At 38.7% G+C, this 22,365-nt stretch overlaps 1 protein-coding gene across 4 annotated transcripts in view; it reads left to right on the forward strand.

Annotated features, from left to right (window-relative positions):
* The window catches only part of PRSS12 (serine protease 12), a 70,776-nt gene that overhangs the window by 10,323 nt on the left and 38,088 nt on the right, over positions 1-22,365 (forward strand). For 3 of the 4 annotated variants that reach the window (XM_028087397.2, XM_088021061.1, XM_088021062.1), the window contains 4 exons: positions 4,363-4,501; positions 7,167-7,345; positions 12,085-12,235; positions 22,152-22,330. In XM_028087397.2, the coding sequence (XP_027943198.2) occupies positions 4,363-4,501; positions 7,167-7,345; positions 12,085-12,235; positions 22,152-22,330 (648 nt within the window). The remainder of the gene's footprint in view (positions 1-4,362; positions 4,502-7,166; positions 7,346-12,084; positions 12,236-22,151; positions 22,331-22,365) is intronic. The other variant, XM_088021063.1, reaches the window with a different exon arrangement.

Below are 22,365 nucleotides of genomic sequence, written 5' to 3' on the forward strand. Positions count from 1 at the left end.
GTCCAAATCTTCCTCATCCATAAACTGAGGGAAATGAGTTACAGTTTTTAAGATTTTGACCATCTTGACCGTTCTAAGAAAATAAATGAAGCAAGAGCAAAGTAAAACCAAAAACAAATAAAAACTGCTACGTGTCTTAAATGCAGTGTAAATTGTGTGTTCAAACTTTTATTATTTTGGAGCATGTTATTCTGATATTTTTTAAAGTGCTCTTTCAAATAATTATTTGAAGAATTATGCACTACCTAGAATTATCTCCCATTAAGAACTACTCACTCTGAGTCCAAAGTAGATAATTTCTCAGAATATGTTAGAAATTTTTATGACCTTATGAGAAGATCATAAACTAGGTGGGTGTGGAGAGTGGAGCACTACTAGGAAGATGTGTGAGTTGGGGATGTTGGTGATGGAATGGATTCTGACAGAGAATTCATTAGTCATTGACATGCAAATTGACTTTCCAGAATTGTAAATATTTGTATTCATTTGTTAAAGGAAAATTGGATGAGCACTCCACATTTCTTGCCATATAGCAGAAACAGCTAAATGAATCCAGGCTTTCAGAGCATGTTTGGAGAATCTGAGAAATGATGGTGGAGTTGATAATTCACCTGGAAACTATTTCCAGCTCTGTCATTGCCATTATCATGATGCAAGGGTAGTAATTATACTTTATGCAGAGTTTTGTATGCCTTATCTCCAAATGCCTTAATCATTTAGATGATATGCATGCATCATTTCTTCTTGATAGTTTTTTGGTGATCTAGGCAGTATTTTGCATTTTATTATGATTTTTTAACATGCATAAGTAGTGTTTTAGTTTGTTTCATTACTAGAACTTTCTTCCAACCCTTTGACATGAGTAATTTGGAGGAGGGGGATTAATAAAGAGATAATAGATTAATTTATTTTTTTAAAAGATTTTATTTATTTGACAGAGAGAGACACAGCGAGTGAGGGAACACAAGCAGGGGGAGTGGGAGAGGGAGAAGCAGGCTCCCCGCAGAGCAGGAGCCTGATGTGGGGCTCAATCCCAGGACTCTGGGATCACGACCCGAGCCGAGGGCAGACGCCCAATGACTGAGCCACCCAGGCACCCCTAGATTAATTTAAATATCATTTCAAGTAATGTTTGTTTGAGGTGAACAGATTAATTTTTTGAGTTGAAATAAAGTGCTGGCATTTGCGATATTCATGGTATTATGTAGGTTTCTATAGAAGAGATTTTGTGGTTAAAAAATCATTGAAGTTCAGTTAAATTCTTCAGACTTATTTCTTTAAAAATGTTTTTGCAGGGGTGCCAGGGTGGCTTAGTTGGTTGGGCGTCTGCGTTTGGCTCAGATCATGATCCCAGGGTCCTGAGATTGAGCCCCGTGTCAGGCTCCCTGCTCAGTGGAGAGCCTGTTTCTTTCTCTCCCTCTACTGCTCCCCCTGCTTGTGTGCTCTCTCTCTTGCTCTTTCTTTCTCTGTAAAAGAGATAAATAAAATCTTTTTTAAAAAATGTTTTGCAGTTCACACTTTTCACTGAGCTTCCTCTTGCTTAGTCTAAATTAAAGAGGTTTGGAAAGTATGAATGAGTTTGAGATTTATCTGCTGTGTGAATGATCCATGCCCATGCTCTCTCCTAAATAATCAGGATTTGGCAGTATAATGTTTTGCTTCCATTTATTATTCTTTTCTTTGAATTATATGACACTTTGTGTTTGTCTTGAGACAAACAATATGTGTTTCCTAAATAGTTACATTTTTAAATGATGATGACTTGGAAAATAATAGATGCCTAGGCCAGTGCAAGTGAAATGAATGGGTAATTTGTGAATCTAATATTTTGGAAAATTATTTTAAAGCCAGACTTTGAAATAACTGAAATACACAATATCTGATGGAATTTTTTGGTAGAACTTACTTTGTTAACTTCTTTACCTATGAAATGAAGGCCATCATAAGTGACTTTTAACAGTTTTGTGAAATTCTTCAGCTGTCCGAGTTTGCTTTGTCTCTGCTTCAGTGTCCTGCTTGTGGCCTCCCAGTAGCCACTCTGCAAACCTTACTAATAAGAAGGGAAATGTAGGGCCTCAATCTGCCTGCACTTAAGGGATGTTATTCCCCCCCTCCCTCAGGGGTGTTTGCATTTTAATTTTGACTCTTTTCAAGACTGAAAAGAATGACTCAAATCATGGACCCTGGAGTGGCTAAATGAGGATGATATGTAAGGGGAAGCGAATTTCCAGGGGCACTCATTTAAACCCAACAATTCTATTTGGTGGGAATTTTCCCAAGATTGACATTAGGCAATGTCATCAACACCAACACCTTTTTGAAATTATAGATACAATCTTTAGAATTTCATGACTACCGCTTGAGGTTAAAAAGAGAAAAAGCATTTTGCTCTTTCGTGGTGAATAAATCAGCTGGAAGGAATATGTAACACAGTCAGTAACAGCTAATTTATAAGTAGAGCATTGAATTTTGTTTCTGTGCTTCTTATCTCTGACCTCAGGTGAAGTGGAAGATGATAAATACATGATAAGAATTTTGCATGATATCATCTAATATTTGAGATGTAATATCAGACATGAGTCACACTCTTGCACTTTTCCCCTTTTAAAATACAATTGATGATTACAGATTTGTAATAGAGCTTGAAGTCTGGAATTGTGATGCCACCAGCTTTGCTTTTCTTTTTCAACATTCCTCTGGCTATTCGGGGTCTTTTCTTGTTCCATACAAATGTTAGGATTATTTGTTTCATTTCTTTGAAAAAAGTGGATGGTATTTTGATAGGGATTGCATTAAATGTGTAGATTGCTCTAGGTAGCATTGACATCTTCACAATATTTGTTCTTCCAATCCATGAGCATGGAATGTTTCTCCATTTCTTTGTGTCTTCCTCAATTTCTTTCATGAGTATTTTATAGTTTTCTGAGTACAGATTCTTTGCCTCTTTGGTCAGATTTATTCCTAGGTATCTTATGGTTTTGGGTGCAATTGTAAATGGGATCAACTCCTTAATTTCTCTTTCTTCTGTCTTGTTGTTGGTGTATAGAAATGCCACTGATTTCTGTGCATTGATTTTATATCCTGCCACTTTACTGAATTCCTGTATGAGTTCTAGCAGTTTTGGGGTGGAGCCTTTTGGATTTTCCACATAACAAGTCAGGAAACAACAGATGTTGGCGAGGATGTGGAGAAAGGGGAACCCTCCTACACTGTTGGTGGGAATGCAAGCTGGTGCAGCCACTGTGGAAAACAGTATGGAGGTTCCTCAAAAAGTTGAAAATAGAGCTACCGCACGACCCAGCAATTGCACCAGTGGGTATTTACCCCAAAGATACAAATGTAGGGATCCGAAGGGGTACACGCACCCTGATGTTTATAGCAGCAATGTCCACAGTAGCCAAACTATGGAAAGAGCCAAGATGTCCATCAACAGATGAATGGATAAAGAAGAGGTGGTATATATATATACAATGGGATATTATGAAGCCATCAAAAAAAAAAACAAAAACGAAATCTTGCCACTTACAACGACGTGGATGGAACTGGAGGGTATTATGCTAAGCGAAATAAGTCAATCAAAGAAAGACATGTATCATATGATCTCACTGATATGAGGAATTCTTAATCTCAGGAAACAGAGTTGCTGGAGTGGTGGGGGTGGGAGGGATGGGGTGGCTGGGTGATAGACATTGGGGAGGGTATGTGCTATGGTGAGCGCTGTGAATTGTGTAAGACTGCTGAATCACAGACCCGTACCTCTGAAACAAATAATACATTATATATGTTAAAAAAAAAAAAGATAGCAGGAAGGGAAAAATGAAGGGGGGCAATCAGAGGGGGAGACAAACCATGAGAGACTATGGACTCTGAGAAACAAACTGAGGGTTCTAGAGTGGAGGGGGGTCAGGGGGTGGGTTACCCTGGTGATGGGTATTAAAGAGGGCACGTACTGCATGGAGCACTGGGTGTTATACATGAACAATGAATCATGGAACACTACATCAAAAACTAATGATGTAATGTATGGTGAGTAACATAACATAATAAAATAAAATTAAAAAAATAAAATAAAATATAATCGGACTTGCTGTTTGCTTAACTAAAAAAGAAAGCACAATTAGTGTGGACACCGTGATGTTAATGACCAAAATCAAATCAAATCAAATCAAATCAAATCAAATCAAATCAAATCTGCAAAATCCTCATTTAAACAAAGAAGCACATGCTGTCAACATGGAGGTCAAATCATTCTGGCTGGATCTCTCACTGCTTATGTGGAAAAATCATGTCAACTGAGGACAGGCTCAGTATGTTCAAATGGTAATTTCTATTAAAGGGTTTTGGGATTCTTTTCTACTTCAGGGTCAGTGCGGCTTCGAGGTGGCAAACATGAGTTTGAAGGCGCCGTGGAAATATACGCAAATGGAGCTTGGGGCACAGTGTGTGGCAGCCACTGGGATGATTCGGACGCCTCAGTCATTTGTCACCAGCTGCAGCTGGGGTGAGTTCGCCCATCCTTGCCCAAACCAGGCTGCTGATACCGGAGAGTAATGGCGGGCACCCGTCACTGCAATGGAAAGATGTCGCGCATCTTCCTTCCTCTTGTCTCACCTCCCTCATTCTCACTTTTCACAAGAGTTATAAAGAAAGGGCCCCACGGGGAAGGAATGCTGACCAGGAAATAAGCAAATGCCCAGTGGTCTGATGTTAAAAGCGTCCTTTGGTCTTTGTCTTTAAAAAATCCTTTAGTCCTAGGAAGCCGGGAACGGGATTCCGAGGATTGTCATTTCTCAGTAGCGTCATTTGCATCTCAGCGGCTACTTGTAGCCCTCCACAACTTCCACCTTTTTGTGCGGGAAGGAGGCGACGTTCATCCCCGCTCTCATCCCGAGAGGGGAAAGGCGTGGTGTCCAGGCCTGGCGCTTCCGTGCTCAGGAGGCCCGGCTAGCAGGCCTGGCGCGGCCCGCGGCTTCCCTGCAGCTCTGAGCACTCTCTGTACACAGTTGGTACTCACTACTTGCCACCAGGCCCGGCGCCTTTATGCCAAGTGCCAGGGGGCTTCCCCGGGAGCGGAAGGCTCCATTTTGGAACAAAAGATTTTGCTTTTGTGGTTGTTCTTATTGTTCTGTTTTTGTCTCGTTTATTTATTTTATTTTTGTAAGTGCACTTGCCAGATGTTTTTCTTGGCCTCTCTCACTAGAGATCTTTAGAAAGCATGGAAACTATCTCGTTATGAACAGGCAGTTCCAAAAGACTGAAAAAGTTTTGCAGTTTACAAATATTTTGGATTAATAATCAGTGAGTGGTAATATCTAATAGGATGATAGAAACGAAAAGGTTGGTCAACTGCAGTCAGATCAGTAAGAACTTTAATTTGTCTGCTTCCTCCTGTCTTCTTGTTAGGAATACTTGTTAATAAGTATTTAATAAAGACAAGCCCTTCTGAAGGCTTAAGTTTTGTTCAGACTTTTGATGCTGTTAGAGCAGCAAATAGGCTTAATGTATTTAATGAATTAACTAATTTTTAAAAGTGAGTGTTGGTGTAAGTCTGGATGAAAGAAGGAATAAGGCTATACAGCCTACAAAGTGTTATGGTGTTTGGGAATGTTAATTACTGATTTGATCAATGAATATTTTGTCTGGCAAAGAGTCATTGGCAGGTGGACAGGACACAGAGAGTGTTGACTTGATGCTTTTTCTTTTGAGGGTCTTAATGTGTAACAAATTTGTAGACTGGTGGCAGTGTCTTCCTTAAAATACGCATTTATATATGCTTTTATTACCCCTGAAAATCAGGGAAGAATACGATTTCCTATGAGACTCTGACATAAAAAACCAAAACACTATAGTGGAGATGTGAACTGCTAGTCTTTTGGTTGATGAAAGAATATAAACTATGATCCTGCAAACAGAAACTGCTGATAAACTGATCTGATTACTTATATCATCTCTTAGTTGATACTTTTTTTTTTTAAGTAATCTCTACACCCAATGAAACGTGGGGCTCAAATTCCCGACCCAGAGATCAAGAGTCCCGTGCCCTCTGACTGAGCCAGCCAGGCACCCCTCGTTTTTATTTATTTTTATTTTTTAGTAGTCCATTAAAAAAAAGTATTATATAATTAGATCAGAGCAGCTCAGAATTATTGCTATTAAGACATGTTCATATTTTAGATATATCCCAAATGTTTACTGTTTGGTTGATGGTGGAAGCTGTTGTATGGAGACAATTCTAGAGATTACCATGTTAATCAGATAAGCCTTTAATATTTTTAAAACTTAATATCAATTTGTACATATCAGAGGTTACTTATAAAATATGTAGATTAGATGAGTTAAAAGCAGAGCCCATCTGCATGTTACCATTTTATTAATTGGTTCCAAAGTCTTGCTAGCAAATACTGTATATAAGGTTTTAAAAATTTTGTGAATGGATTGCCTCTCTTGATATTATCTTACTTATATGTAGTGGTAATCATTTTGAAAATGCTAGCCTAGGGGCGCCGGGGTAGCTCAGTTGGTTAAGTGTCTGACTTGATCTCAGCTCAGATGATGATCTCAGGGTCCTGAGATTGATCCCTGAGTCAGGCTCCCTGCTCATCGGGGAGTCTGCTTCTCCCTCTGCCCTTCCCCCTGCTTTTCTCTCCCTCTCTCTCTCAAATGAATAAATAAAATCTTAAAAAAAATTTAAAAAAAGAAAGAAAATGCTAGCCTAAAATCTCATCAAGCATCCAGACCACCCTTCCTTTTAGACAGCAGAAGGCAGAGCTTACAGAAAATTGCAGCTTAGAGTAATTTGCAGCTGAGTCCAGACTAGAATCCATGTCTCACTGAGCCACATGACACACTTCTTTCACAAAACCAACAGCTTCTTTTTTAAATCTGTAGTATTTGCCCGTATATATTTTTTTCCCTAAAATCAGCCAGAGGTAGGAAAGGCACATGCATACCATTAGTTATTTAAGATTGATTAAAAAGATTGCTGTAGGTAACCAACCCAAGTTCTGATCTGATGTTTTGATTTCCTTGAAACTTATGCAACTCGTTATATTTTTTTTCCTTCCACATCTGTCTTTATTGATTTCTTCCATTTAAAAAAATCTAAATACTTTGACAAAAAATTCACCTATATTCGATAAACCTAACCTCGATCATTGTGTTTCCAGACGAAAAGGAATTGCAAAACAAACCCCGTTTTCTGGACTGGGCCTTGTTCCCATTTATTGGAGCCATGTCCATTGCCGAGGAGATGAAGAAAACATACTGCTTTGTGAAAAAGACGTCTGGCAGGGTGGGGCATGTCCTCGGAAGATGGCGGCTGCTGTCACATGCAGCTTTTCCCAGGGTAAAAACGTCTCTTTTACTTTTTCAACAAGATTCCAGATGATAAAATTGTCTTCGTCAAACCATTTCCTCAAAGAGTTTAAATACAGATGTTAAGTCTGAATCACCATATTATATAGTCAAATCGTCTTCAGTAGGAGTGCGTCTAACATTCTGAATTCCATTTAACTTTCAAATGATATCTCACTCTAACGTGTTTTCTATTTTATCTAATTTCCTTACAGAAGTATTGTATATTGTACATGAAACATATATTTTACTAATGGAAGGTCATGATAGATTCAAGATGGAAAATCATCTTGGAACCAAATATAAAACACAGCAACTACGACAAAATATTTTCACTTTATAGGATAGAATATAATCGTGGAACCAGTGTTCTCCTTTGAGTTGTCAGTAGCACATCCCATAATATGGATAACTGCCTCGGATAAAAGCTCCTTCCAAGGGGCGCCTGGGTGGCTCAGTCATTAAGCGTCTGCCTTTGGCTCAGGTCATGATCCCAGGCGCCTGGGATCGAGCCCCGCATTGGGCTCCCTGCTCCGCAGAGAGCCTGCTTCTCCCTCTCCCTCTCCCTCCTGCTCTGCCTACTTGTGCTCTCTCTCTAGCTCTCTGTCAAATAAATAAATAAAATCTTAAAAAAAAAGCCTCCTTCCCAGCACTATATACTAGCCATGAGATGATGAACGTGGTTCAGTACACATATGTGCAGATGTTTGTATGAACATGTGTGGAGAAGGGAATAGCTGCTTTTCCTGATGGCTGATGGGTTTTCTGGGGACCGTGGCATACTTTAATGTGTGACCAGAACCTGAGACTAGCACACTGTCACAGCATCTCTTCTTGCATTCTCCTTGAAGATGGCAGCACGATCAGATTTCCTAGGTCTTAAAGAGCTAGCAGCTAGCTCAGGGCATTGGTTTCTGTTGGAGTGCAAATATGGGGAGGAATGGAAACTCTCTCACCACAAAACATACAGAGACTCAATTTAGAGTAATTCCTGTGAATTGGCTGGAAGAACCAATTGGAAGATAGGGTGCAGGTATGTGCTTTGAGAACCACAGTCTTTTTTGAGTGGGCCAAAGCTTATGTTAAATCTTAATGTTTTGTAAATTTTTCCTCTTTCTTTCGTTCTCCACTTTTGGATAATGCTACTTTGGGCAGTATATGTTTATGCATTGCTGCTTCAAGGATGATGTGAATTGGGCTCAATAACGCATTACTTTTTGTAGACTATTGCTTGTACTTTATGTTCCACCTGATGGATAAAATGTTTGACATTTTCCAAGTACTGAAATAAAATCTTGAAAACAATAATTATTTTTCTTTCAGGATATCTGTCTGCTTAAAAAAAAAAATCTTTCTGTTCTCTATCATCTATCCACCTGTTTATACTCTGATTGCAAAGATGAATTTAAGGTCATTTATAAGCATATATATATAAATGTGGGAGGTTGAGATAAGATCGAAGTGAGAGAGAAATGTGAGAGAAGTTAGAATGTGAAAGGGGATAGCTCAGATCAGCAAATATTGAGTCTACTTCAAGGCACAGTAATAGACCTTTGATATATTTTTGTAGTTTGGAAAGTACATTTAGTACTTTGTCATTTAGTACTCGTTGCTTTTCCAACACTTAACAAAGTAGGAGATTGTGTAGCAGTATTTGATATAGGAAGTAGTAATTTAAATGAACATGTCTGGGAGTTTTATTTATCCATAAGTTAACTGTGAGTCAGCTACCTCAATGAATTCTCTTTCAAATGATTTTTTGTGTGCTTGTTGGGAGGATGTGGGATGATGATGAAATTTTGTTTTTGAGCTTTTCTATTTTTTCACAATTACTTATATAGCCAGAAAAATCCTACATGTTTTAAAATAAAACATGACACTAAAAAATATAAGGTAGTATGCCATACAGTTCTGGGTTGCAGGTGATTTTAAATTTCCTCTTAAAAAATTTTGTTTTTCGGGGCACCTGGGTGGCCCAGTCAGTTAAGCGTCTGCCTTCAGCTCGGGTCATGATCCCAGGGTCCTGGGGTTGATCCCCACGTCGGGTTCCCTGCTCAGTGGGGAGTCTGCTTCTCTCTCTCCCTCTGCAGCTCCCCCTGCTTGTGCTCTCTCTCTGTGTCAAGTAAATAAATAAAATCTTTAAATTTTTTTTTTCCTGTTTTCTCCAAGCTTACCACAGTGGTAGGGGGAGGAGAGGCAGGGGTGAATATAATAACTTAAGAAACTAATACATTTTCCCATCTTTTTTTTTTATATTTTCCAGGCTTTTTAAAGGAAAAATAAACATAACATGCAAATTTAAGTTTCTTAGCACCATTCAGCCATCAGTTAATTATAAGAAGCTAATATACAATACTGAGAACACTTACGTTTATTAAGACTATCTTTTTTCTTTTTACAAATTTTAAGTACTAGTGGACTTATGTAAATAAGCTAAATTATGAAGATCAGAATATGAGTATATATAAATATTCACTAATCTGAATCTCTGCTGCAAAATTCAAGTATGATATTTGAATATAAATATGAATATCCCAATGCCATTTACTGACAGCTGCTTACACTGTGGGGGAATTAGAAGCATATTTCATGTGGATAAATAATTAGCATTTGGCAAAAGCTGCAGTTAAATTTCTGAATAGGGGCCCAGCCTGTTCTGAACCTTTTACCATATTACATCCTTTATTCCAGAAAAATTACACTGTCTTACTATTTCCCAAACACATTCAACTCTGTTCTTCTATACATTTGCTCATACTGTTCATTTTGCCTGAACTGCACTTACCCCATCTCTGAGTTCTGCAATCCCATCCAGTCACCTTGACCCTCTTCAGATACCAGCTTCTTCAGAAGAGGTTCCCAGACTACCCCCAATGGTAAGCAAGCTCCCTTGCTTCTGCACCCTGCTATGTCCTTAGGTAGCAAATCTCTTGAGGATAGGGTCTGTCTAGTGCTCATTTGAATGCCCCTGCAGGTGCCTAGTATCTGTTAAACAGAATCGAGTGAATGAATATTGCTAAGTATTTTTTTCTTGTTTGGGATGTTCTTTCTAGGCTTTAGCTATCAATTATCACTCCAGTCAGTCAACAAATACCTATTACATGCCTTCTGTATGCTGGGTACCTGAGATAAACAGGTGAAAGAGAAAGGCACGTCCTCTGGCCCGAGTTGCAGCTGTTAGGAGGCAGACAATCTATGCGAAAACCAATAAATCAATGACTGTTTTAGATAAAGTAAATACTCAGAAGGCAACGTAGTAGAAAGTACCTTTGGGTGCTGCATTAGCTAAGGAGGCCAGGGCAGACCTCCTAAACAAAGGACAATTCAGAGTTGAGAACTGAATGATGAGAGCGATGCAGCCAGGGGAAGATCTGCGGGAACTCTTTTAAGCAGAAGGAACAGGAAGTGTTCAAACCCTATGTTGGGAACCAACCTTGAGTGTTTTAGGGACAGAAGGAAGAGGGCGTTGTAGGTATAGCCCGGTGAAGGAGGCCAGGGCTAGAGAGGGATGTTTAGGACTCTGACAAGAATCAGATCAGAGCATTGTGGACCGTAATAAGGAATTCGCAATGGGAAGCCTTTGGTAGTTCGTAGACTCTTTTTTTTTTTTTTTTTTTAAGATTTTATTTATTTTTTGACAGAGATAGACACAGCAAGAGAGGCAACACAGGCAGGGGGAGAAGGAGAGGCAGAAGCAGGCCTCTTGCTGAGCAGGGAGCCTGATGCGGGGCTGGATCCCAGGACTCTGGGATCATGACCTGAGCTGAAGGCAGATGCTTAATGACTGAGCCACCCAGGCGCCCCAGTAGTTCGTAGAAAATGAATATGAACCAATTCATATTCAAATGAATTCTCCATCTTGTTTTTTGTAGGTATTGGCATTGATGTTCACTACCTTGTTATAATGAGTTAGATGTTAACTTGGTATCTACAAATACAAAAATATTTCTGTACTGAAGACAAGTATGTTACAGACATAAGTGCCATTCTTAAGAATTACATGTTGGAAATGCTCAAGTTACTGTACATAAAAAAAAATTAACATCGGGGCGCCTGGGTGGCTCAGTCGTTAAGCGTCTGCCTTCGACTCAGGTCATGGTCCCAGGGTCCTGGGATCGAGCCCCACATCTGGCTCCCTGCTCAGCGGGAAGCCTGCTTCTCCCTCTCCCACTCCCCCTGCTTGTGTTCCCTCTCTCGCTGTGTCTCTCTCTGTCAAATAAACACATAAAATCTTTAAAAAAAATTAGTGTCATCACTACGATGCCATAAAATTAACTGTGTTTCCAATAAACTATAGTTTTGAGTGTGTGTTTTCTGGTTTCTGAGGTTGTTGGAGGAAAAGTGAATTTAGACTACTTCTTCTTAAGAGCTATTTGTATGAATGTAATTCAATTTGGAGTATTTTTTAAAATAATTTTTATTAAAAAGGGTTTTTTTTTTTTATTATTCGGCAAACTCTACCCCCAATGTGAGGCTGTAACTACTCACAACCCTGAGATCAAGAGTTGCCTGCCCTACTGACTGAGCCAGACAGGCACCCCCAATTTGGAGTATTTTAATTGGTCAAGAATACCATAATACATATTAGATGTGTCTGTATGTCCGAATCCCTGAAGTGGCTTAATAAATATGACTTAATTACTGAGAATGGCAAATAAATAGAATATATCTAATCTCATCGGTCAATGCAAATGTATAGGTATATTTTGTTTCTAATTTCACACGGCACAGGCCCGGCATTCCCTGTCATACGCCTCGTGGGTGGCAGAAGCGCGTGGGAAGGCCGAGTGGAAATCTACCATGCTGGTCAGTGGGGGACTGTCTGTGATGACCAGTGGGATGAAGCGGATGCAGAAGTGATCTGCAGGCAGCTGGGCCTGAGGTTTGTTTTTATTCTCATTTTGTTTAAGTTGTGGAATCCATTCTTTCCATACCCAGAGGTAGGTGCCTGTGTGTTTAAATTGTACATTTCCTCAAACAAATAGAAAAAGTCACCTTGCAATCTTTGTACTAGGCTGTAGGCTCCCTGAAGAGAATTTATATGTACTTATAGATCTAACCTGTTTGTGTCTGAATTCAGTTGATTTTATATGCCTGAGAATCTCAGCCTTTTACTCCTTTTCATTAATCGCATTTACATTACCCCAGGTAATGACCAGCACCATCAGTAGCAGAGACTTACTGAAGTCATCTGCTGAAACTCCTTGTTAGGCTTTAACTGAAGTTCGGCTTCTCTCCCCAAGTATGATCTCAACTTTTGACTTTGCTTTCTTATTTTTTAGGTATGTGCTTAGAACAGAGGATGTTTATTAATGTGCAAAGGAAATAATCCCCACGTAGGATGTGGAAATGAAGCATGTGTAATAAAAACAGCAGTATGAAAATCAACATTTCATGTTGCTTGAATTGTGATTATTCTGGAATAGTATGTTGTAATTTTGGATTTTTAATCCCTTTGCTTAGTGATTCTGAACATTGGTATAAGAAGCCTAAAAGTTTCTCTAGAATTATATTTAGGGGATTGGGGCGTCTGGCTGGCTCAGTCGGTTGAGCGTCCAACTCCTCATTTGGCTCAGGTCAAGATCTCAGGGTTGTGAGATGGACACCCTCAACAGGCTCTGTGCTCAGTGTGGAGTCTGATTGAGATTCCCTCTCTAAAATAAGTAAATAAATCTTAACAAAATAAAATAAAATTAGGGGATCTTTTCAAAGTTGATATTTTACTTTAAATTGGTAAATTTCTTCATTTAGTGCTTTGTGGGTAGTGATGGGGAGGCCTCTTTAGATCAAAGCTTTTCTGTTCATGTATCACCTTCTTTACAATTAAGCATAATCCTTGACACTGAAGCATGATTTTTGAACCTTAAACCATTTATACTCATTTGTTTTGCAGCTGTTTTTGCAACTGACCCCCCTCTTTTTCAAAACTCTCTACTGAAGCAATTTAAAGTAAAATATTGACATTTTAACATTTGACCTCTAAATACTTCAATACGTATCTCTTAAAAATAAGAACATGGTGCTGCATGGCCAAATTAACATTATCACAACTAATATATTTGATAATCATTCTTTTTTTTTTTAGAGAGAGAGAGTGTGGGTTTGCGAACGGTGGGGGAGGGGCAGAGGGAGAGAAAGAGAATCTTAAGCAGACTTCACACCAGTGTGGAGTCCTATTTGGAGCTGGATCTCGCGACCTTGAGATCATGACCTGAGCTGAAATCAGGTACTTAACTGACTGAGCCACCCAGGCGCCCCATTGGTAATCATTCTTAATATTTTCTAATATCTGATCACATTCAGTTTCCTATAGTGGCCCCCACAATGTTCTTGACAGATGGATTGTCTTAAGCAGAATTTAGTCCAGGATCATGCAGTACATCTGGATGTTGTGTACCTGAAATCTCTTTGAATCTAGAACAGCCTCTTGTTATTCATGACACTGATTTGTGGAAGAGACAGAACAGTTGTTCTGGAGAATGTTCTTTCCTCCTGTATTTGTCTCATTTCTTCCTACTGGTGTCATTTCCTTTACTCCTCTGGCTCTTGTAATTCCTGAAACTGGAGGCTAGATCTGAAGCTTGATTAGATCAAAGCAGGTATTTTGGCCAGGATTCATCACAGGTGATGTGTACTGGGGTCTTCCCATTGCTGAGGCCAAGCTTGAGCACTGGGTTAAAGGGGCATTGGCCTGATCCTTCCCTGTCAAGTTACATTTCCCCTGTAACTGATTCTGGGACTTAATTGCTGTTTCAGAGTTCATGTGTAGGACGGGACTGGCATGGCAAATCCTGTGTCTCTGGGGCTTATAATTATCAGTGGTGTGAAGTTTACTGGTATGATCATTTTCTTTGGGTGGGTTAGAAATAAGGCCAACCAGTTCTTGTTGAGAAAATTGTTATTAAACATTAATTTTGCGACTACATTTTCAAAATGTTCTGAGGGGATATCAATTTCAATAACAATTTCCCTCAAATTTCCAGGTGTTGCTTTTGGATTCAACACAGCATAAAATTATCATCATGTGCCCTGTACTCAAAACAACCTGGATTTGGTTCCTACTTCTGGAGATGAGAAAAGTTACAGAGTATCTCTTAGATCCCCTCATCTATAACATATTTCTTGACATATAGGGACTGTTGTCTAACAGCACAGTTGGCTGTTAGCACACATAATAAGTATATAATACACATTGGCTATCAAGGTCAGTCAAATTAGGGACTGTTATAGTTGAAAGATGTTATTAACAGTCAAAGTAAACTGAGTGTTTGGTGGTAGATTATCCAACATTATTTCTCTATCCAGAAGTTCTATTTAGTTAGCTGTATCTATGAATTTCATATTTTTTGAAACATTCTAGTGTGTGTATATGTATATTTACCATGTTATCAATTTGGTGGTGCTAATTGATTTGCATGTTAGTTACTAAGAAACCTGTCTTTGCCAAAAATATTAACTTTAAGGGCAGAGTAATAGCATATTTAACATTGCTAGCTGCAGTATGGATTACTCTAAATTTAAGCTATAAGGCATTTTTTTATTATTAATATATTTCTGTGGGGAAAAGGCAGGTTTTGTTGCATAGAAAAATGCATAGAAAACTTAGAGTATCGGGGCGCCTGGGTGGCTCAGTCGGTTAGGTGGCTGCCTTCAGCTCAGGTCATGATCCCTGGGTCCTGGGATCGAGTTCCGCGTCAGGCTCCCTGCTCAGCGAGGAGGCTGTTTCTCCCTCTCCCTCTGCTTGTCGCTCCTCCTGCTTGTGCTCTCTCTCTCTGTCAAATAAATAGATAAAATCTTTTAAAAAAAAGAAAATTTAGAGTGTCATAGAGATACACCGTGAATATTGATATTTATAGTTACAGAAGTGATTCTAGAAATTTATGTTGTAATGTAGAATTCTTTCTTGAGAGCCAAAGATTTCTTTCACTTAAATAAACAGTTCTTAAACAAAGACCATGTTGAAAAACAATAGTCTATTACGTAGAAAGGATACAGAGATGGAATCATCAGGAAGATTATATTGATGTTGGACACATGCAAGGGTCAAGTGTTTCCATCTTTCTCGAGCATTAACTTACTGCCATCTTTTGTATGAGGAAATTCATGTTTGGAAAAGCAATTGAAAGGAAAAATATCTCCAGATATACAAGGCAGCAAATTCCTCTATGAACCTATGCAACAACCGATGATTCAGCTTGGTAGACATTTGTTTTTATTGTAAGCACGCTGATGCTCTGAGCTGATAGTGTTTGGTTTTGCCTTTCTTTCATCTGATCTTACAATTATCTCTTAAGTTCGCATTAAAGCAATATTCTGCAACTGTTCCTCCTTTACAATTTGTTTGCTTATTTAGTGGCATGGCACTTTCGGATGAAATAGTTTTTAAGGGCACATATTTGATAACAGTATAATTGTTGCTTGTCTCAATTTATGATTTTTTTCTTAAGCAAATGTCATCTCCATCTTATTTGTTTGTTGAATTCCCAAAGGGAAACTACATCATACCTCCCTGGAGTGGTGGCTACAATTTCTTCGGGAGACGCTGTCTTGTTGGCTTTCATTTTTTAATGGTGTCTATAGAGTTTGGGAGCTGGAAAGCTTCCTACACACAAAAGAAATCACTGTACTTTTGATACTCAAATTTGAGTAGTCCAGAACTTGGAGAAAGATTAGGAACAGGAAAGGAGGCAACCAGATGTTAGGAAATTGTCTTGAGAATGTGTGTGTACACAGCGAAGTTTCAGGTGAAGACATTTGTTTTTATTTATTTATTTTTATTTATTTGAATTCAATTAGCCAACATATAGAACATCACTAGTTTCAGATGTAGAGTTCAGTGACTCATCAGTTTCATAGAATGCCCAGTGCTCATCACAACACGTGCCCTCCTTAATACCCATCACCCAGTTACCCCATCCCCCCACCTTCCTCCCCTCCCCTCCCCTTACCCCAACCTCAGTTTGTTTCCTACAGTTAAGAGTCTCTCATGGTTTGTCTCCCTCTCTGATTTCTTCCCATTCCGTTTTTCCCTCCCTTCCCCTATGATCCTGTAGGCTGTTTCTTATATTCCTCATATGAGTGAAACCATATGATATTTGTCTTTCTCTGATTGACTTATTTCACTCAGCATAATACCCTCCAGTTCCACCCATGTCGATGTAAATGGTAAGATTTCATCCTTTCTGATGGCCAAGTAGTATTCCATTGTATATATATAGCACATCTTCTTTATCCATCCATCCATCGATGGACATCTGGGCTTTTTGTACAGTTTGGCTATGGTGGACATTGTTGCTATAAACATCGGGGTGCATGTACCCCTTCGGATCCCTACATTTGTATCTTTGGGGTAAAAACAGTCGTGTAATTGCTGGGTTGTATAGTAGACCTATTTTCAACTTTTGAGGAACCTCCATATTGTTTTCCAGAGTGGCTGCACCAGCTTGCATTCCAGGTGGAGTTTCTTTTGTGCAGTTAAAGTGAAGACATTTCCCATGTCTTTCAGAACTCTTAAAAGCATAGTTTAGAACTATGACATCATATTTTATTGTGTGGATATGCCATAATTTACATAGAAATTTAAAAATTGTGAACACATCTTTCTTAGGTTTTTTTTTGGCTATAAAATTATCATACAAAACCATTTTATGGAGTAGTCAATAAAAATCTGGTACAGATTGCTTTTAAAAAGTACTTCTTTGCTTTTTTATTTTACTGTTCATTAATTTTTTTGTATTTTATAGATTTTACCATAAGGACAACCTGGGGACCTTGTGTAACAGAAGAGGAAATGAGGCCCTCTAAGATTACCCAAAGCCCTAAAGTCATACTGTTAAGTGAGAACCAAAATCCCTTTTTTTTTTTAAAGTAGGCTCCATGCTGAGCATGGAGCCCAGTGAGGGGCTTGAACTCACAATCCTGAGATCAAGACCTGATCTGAGATCAAGATGAGATCAAGAGTCAGACGCTTAATCGACTGAGCCACCCAGGAGCCCCAAGAACCAGAATCTTGAGATTTATGGTTCCCAGTGTAGAATTTTTTTTCTTTCATGTTATACTATTTGCAAAATATCCAGGTGTTAATAAGAATAAATACAAATATAGAGCTGAAAGAAATAGAGGATTCAAGAGATAAAAGTTCACTGTAGGGAGAAAATGCTGATAGACTGTTTTTGAGGTGCCATAGGTACCCCACTGAAAATGCCCCAGGAGGCTGTAAGATAGCAAAGTGTTTCGGAGTCAGCTCTGTGGCCAGACAAGCTTCACCAGCAGTGATGGTGTAACGCTGGGCAAATTATCTAACTTCTGGGCCTCAGTTTCCTCTTCTGTAAATTGGGGATCATAATATTGGGTTGTAGGGAGGATTAAGTGAGTTAATACACATAAACCTGGTAGACCAGTGCCTGACCTTTAGTTTGTAAATTTTTAACCTAAATATTGTACAAAAAAATGATACTAATCTTTTAAATCTCTAAAAATGTGTTAGCTAAGAATGCATTCTTACTGTGTTGACTGTTGTAACATTTAGCATCTTATATGTTCAGTGTCCATCAATATTTCTTCTGTGAATAGCCTCATCTTCTCCATGCCCCTATTTTTTTTAATGTTTGTTGTTTTGTCTCATTATAATGTAATTATAATGTTACTATTATTAATTTCTATGAGTTTTTTCTTCTTTGATTGCTGTTACATATTACAAATATTTCTTCCTGCCTGTTGGTTGCCTTTTGACTCTGATTATGGTGTATTTTGCTATACAGTAGTTTAAATTTATATGTGGTTAAATTAAACTTTTTCAGTTTTTCTGACTTCTGGGTTTCTTATCTCAGGAAATCCTCTTTGTCCCAAGGTGGTGTTATTCTTATACTATGTTCTTTATTTTATTCCAACACTTCTTAGCCCTCCCTTCTTCCCATACTCACCCTCCCTTCCTTCCTTCTTTCTCTCTCTCCCTCTCTCCCTCTCCTTTCTTTTTCTTTCTTTCTTTCTTTCTTTCTTTCTTTCTTTCTTTCTTTCTTTCTTTCTTTCTTTCTTTCCTTCCTTCCTTCCTTCCTTCCTTCCTTCCTTCCTTCCTTCCTTCCTTCCTTCCTTCTCTTCCTTCCTTCTCTTTCTTTCTTTCTTTCTTTCTTTCTTTCTTTCTTTCTTTCTCTCTCTCTCTCTCTCTCTCTCTCTCTCTCTCTCTTTCTTTCTTTCTTTCTCTTTCTTCCTTTCTTCCTTTCAATATTTAGATCTTTAAACCCTCTGGAATTTCCTTTTTGTTTCTCTTATGAGTTTGGGATCAAATTTTATCTTCTTCTGTATTCCTTATACCACCTAATCCTGGCTCAGTGAATTGTACCCACTGAAAAGTTCTTCCGTAGGGTCTTTTTCTTTCCTGGCATTTATCCCAGGGCAAAGATCCAAGAAGGCTGTTAATTGGCCTTCCTCCAAAGCTTTCCTTCCTGGCTTCTCCATGACCTGTATCGGTCACCGTGTCTCCCTCTCATCTGTTCTGCAACTTTCAGTGTTCTCTAAATCAGCTTCCATATTTGCTTTCTTGAATCTCTTTCCTTTAGAGCAAGGGTCACCAAACTTTTTCTGTGAAGGGCCAGATAGTAAGTACTTTGGACTTTGCAACTACTCAGCTGTGCCTTTGTGGTGCAAAAGCAGCCACAGACACTAAGTTGGGAATAAGTGAGGCTTTGTTCCAATCAAACCTTATTTCTGGACAGTGAAATTTGAATTTCATAGGATTTTCCCATGTCAAAAATTACATTCTTGATTTGATTTCTTTTCCCTACCATTTATAAAGTGTAAAAGCCCCTCGTAGTGCATGGACCCATATAAAAACAGGTGGTATGCTGAATTTATCCCTTGGGCTGTAGTTCGCTGATCTCTGCTCAGGAGCTGCCAGCAAGGGCTTCTTTGCTCCCATCCTGGATTCTCCCTTTTCACAAAGGTGCAGCAGGTCTCAGGAAGGCAACTCCAAGCACTTCCCTTCTTGTTTGAACCAAACTTAGTAAAATAGCACAGTACAGTTCAGTTATTCAGGCTTCCAAATTCCGGGACTAAGTCACAATCGATACATGACTTGAAAGTTTTATTTCCAGTGGGTATCACACTGTTCCCCTGTTCAGTTTAGTCTGAATGTTGTATGAAAATATTGTCTTCTGGAAGGGGATATTTATTCTACTAGGGGCAACTTAAAACAGGATAATTTATTCACAGCCTTATAGACTACCATTGCAAGACCATTTTGGTATAGAATATATTTTTCTGGGAGCATATATGCTGTCTTTAGAAAAAAAATTGTTTTGGCTATTACAGTTGTTTTTGATAAAATGCCTATGTGCACTAAAACGCTTGAAATTGTTGGCCTCTGAGGATCTGTGTCCCTACCACGGGAATACCAAGTTGAGTGATGTAAGTCATAGCTTAATGATCTTTTGGGCCATCATCTTGTAATCCTTAATAAAAAATAATACAGATTTGTCCGCTGTCTTATAAGCTACAAACTCCCATAAGTATATTCTTTTAAAAATGATTTTAAAATAAATAAATGAATAAAACACATTTACAACCTTAAATCCAGAAAATGTTGAGATTTTTCATTGATTCTCCCTTTCCCACCATTCCCCTGACTTGGGGAGCGGGGAGAACAAAAACTGTGTTGTTTAAACTAAATACCAAATGGTTTTTAGATCAATTGCTTAGCAGTGAAAAATATGCCGTTCATCAGCTGTGAGGGGGAAGCTCTTGAGAGTGCCAGGAGGGTTACTTTGCATCCGTTTAATTCTTACAACCCTGCAAGGGAGTGGTTATCATCCCTATGCGCAAAAGAAACATTTTATGCCTGGAAGGTTTTTGTAACTTCCCCAGGGCAGTTTCACTTGTTAAAGATGGAGCCCAGATTTGAGCCCGAGGGCCAGTTTCCACAACTACTATTCTTCCTCAAAGATTCTGCTTGGAAAGAATAAGCTTTTTGACATGATCAGTAATATATGAATACTTATATATGTCCGTTACACTCTTCTGTGGGGACACAGATACACATTGAAACAACTGGAAACTTCATTTAAAAAATCCTACTATTGAGCATTGATTCCTTCTTTCTGGAAGAGTGGAAATGGCTGTCATGTTTCCTGTCATGTTTCCCCTAGTAAAACAAATTCACTCACAAAATTATTTGATAATATCGTCTGTGTTAGGATATTTTTTTCTTTCACATTTGTCTGATTAGCACTAGATATTAATCCTTAATATTTGTTGGGGCAGACTTCTCAGAGTTCCCTGTATGACAGATATCAGATAGTGATTCAAGTGTGAGGATTCTGAATTTAAAAATTTTAACTCCGACAAAATATCCTGCATAAGCTACTCTTTCTTTTCCTCCCTGCTTCACACCTCCTCCTATAAACATTCCTTTATCCTTGCTCGTGCAAACTCTGAATTTTAAACAGAAAGTGGGTCAGGTGATAATGGAACAAGTATTTGCTTTAATGGTTAAAGGGTTTAACTTTCAAATGTTTTGGGACTTGTTTTAGACGTGTGTTCTCTTAAAAGAAACTTCTATAGTATCTAGTAAAATTAGTCAAACAAGTTCTTCTTTAACCAGGAAGTTGATTATCCAAGACTTGGCCATCGCTCGAGTATTATAATCAGTTAGCAAACTTTTTTTTCCCTTCGATATATTTTGGTTGTAAATTCTCAAGGTAGTTATAAAGTTATGAAAAAAAGGGCAACTAAAATAATGGGGAATATTATTGAATATTGAATGGGAAGCATCATTGTAAAACAAACCAAAAATATGAATGCTCTACTCTAAAAATTAAAAGGCTAAAAGAGGTCGACATGGCAATTTCTGAAGTTATTAATTATTTTGACAGTCAATTGTGATCTTCTTCACTGAAATCTGGGGTTCTAGAATGGGGGACCACTTTGACTTGTGGGCAAAGTACATTTAGTACACATACATTTGAGTGGAGAGATGTTTTAGTTAGAAATATGTTTGGCTCTGAGTGGCAGAGAACTGGAAGTAACAGTGGCTTAAATAAGATGACAGTGTATTTGTCTCTCAAGAGACCAGAGGGACCCAGCTCCAGGCTAGTCTAGTGGTTCCACAATCATCAGGGCCCAGGCTTTTTCTTGGTGGTCGTTCTCTCATTCTTAGTATGGCACCTCATGGACTAGTACAGCTTCTCAAGCTCTGGCCATCACCTCTGCCTTGCAGTCAGCAGGCAGGAGGATCTGGGACAAGGATACTTCCTGGAGGTGATACATGACAACACTTCTACCTAAATATCTGTGTTCAAAACTTAGTCATCTCAAATGGGTACAGAGTTTCAGTTCGGGATGACGAAAGAGTTCTGGAGATGGGTGGTGGTGATGGTTGTACAATAATGAGGAGGTCCTTAGTGCCACTGAACTGTACACTTAAAAATGGTTACAATGGTAAATTTTATGTAATGTATATTTTAAAACAAACAAACTTAGTCATCTGGAAGGAGAAGAGGCTGGAAAATGGGGTCTTTACTCAGGATAGCCATTGCCCTCCTAAAAATCCGAGGTTCCGTTACTAACGAAGAAAAGGAGAGTGAGTATTGGGGGGTAACTTGCAGTCTAAAACATTTGTGATGGCCAAAAATAGAAAGAGCAACAAACAAAGGAACAAGAAAGGAGTAGAGCAAGTCACGTATGACCTGTGGTGTGAATTGGTCAGGGGAAGTATGGATTAATCATAGTTATATGTTTCCTGGGGCAAAAGAAATTATGTCAGATGAATTTTTGGTGTCTAATCCAGAATTCTTATCTTTGTTCAGTGGCATTGCCAAGGCATGGAATCAGGCGTATTTTGGGGAAGGCTCTGGGCCAGTAATGTTGGATGAGGTACGCTGCACCGGGAATGAGCTTTCTATTGAGCAATGTCCAAAGAGTTCCTGGGGAGAGCATAACTGTGACCATAAAGAAGATGCTGGAGTGTCCTGTACCCCTCTAACAGGTAGGAGTTTCACCCCATTAATCTACCAACCCTTG

The sequence above is a fragment of the Eumetopias jubatus genome, unplaced genomic scaffold (assembly GCF_037043125.1).
Source record: "Eumetopias jubatus isolate StellerSeaLion01/CBP00866 unplaced genomic scaffold, mEumJub1_p1.0 scaffold_2, whole genome shotgun sequence".
Taxonomy (NCBI): domain Eukaryota; kingdom Metazoa; phylum Chordata; class Mammalia; order Carnivora; family Otariidae; genus Eumetopias; species Eumetopias jubatus.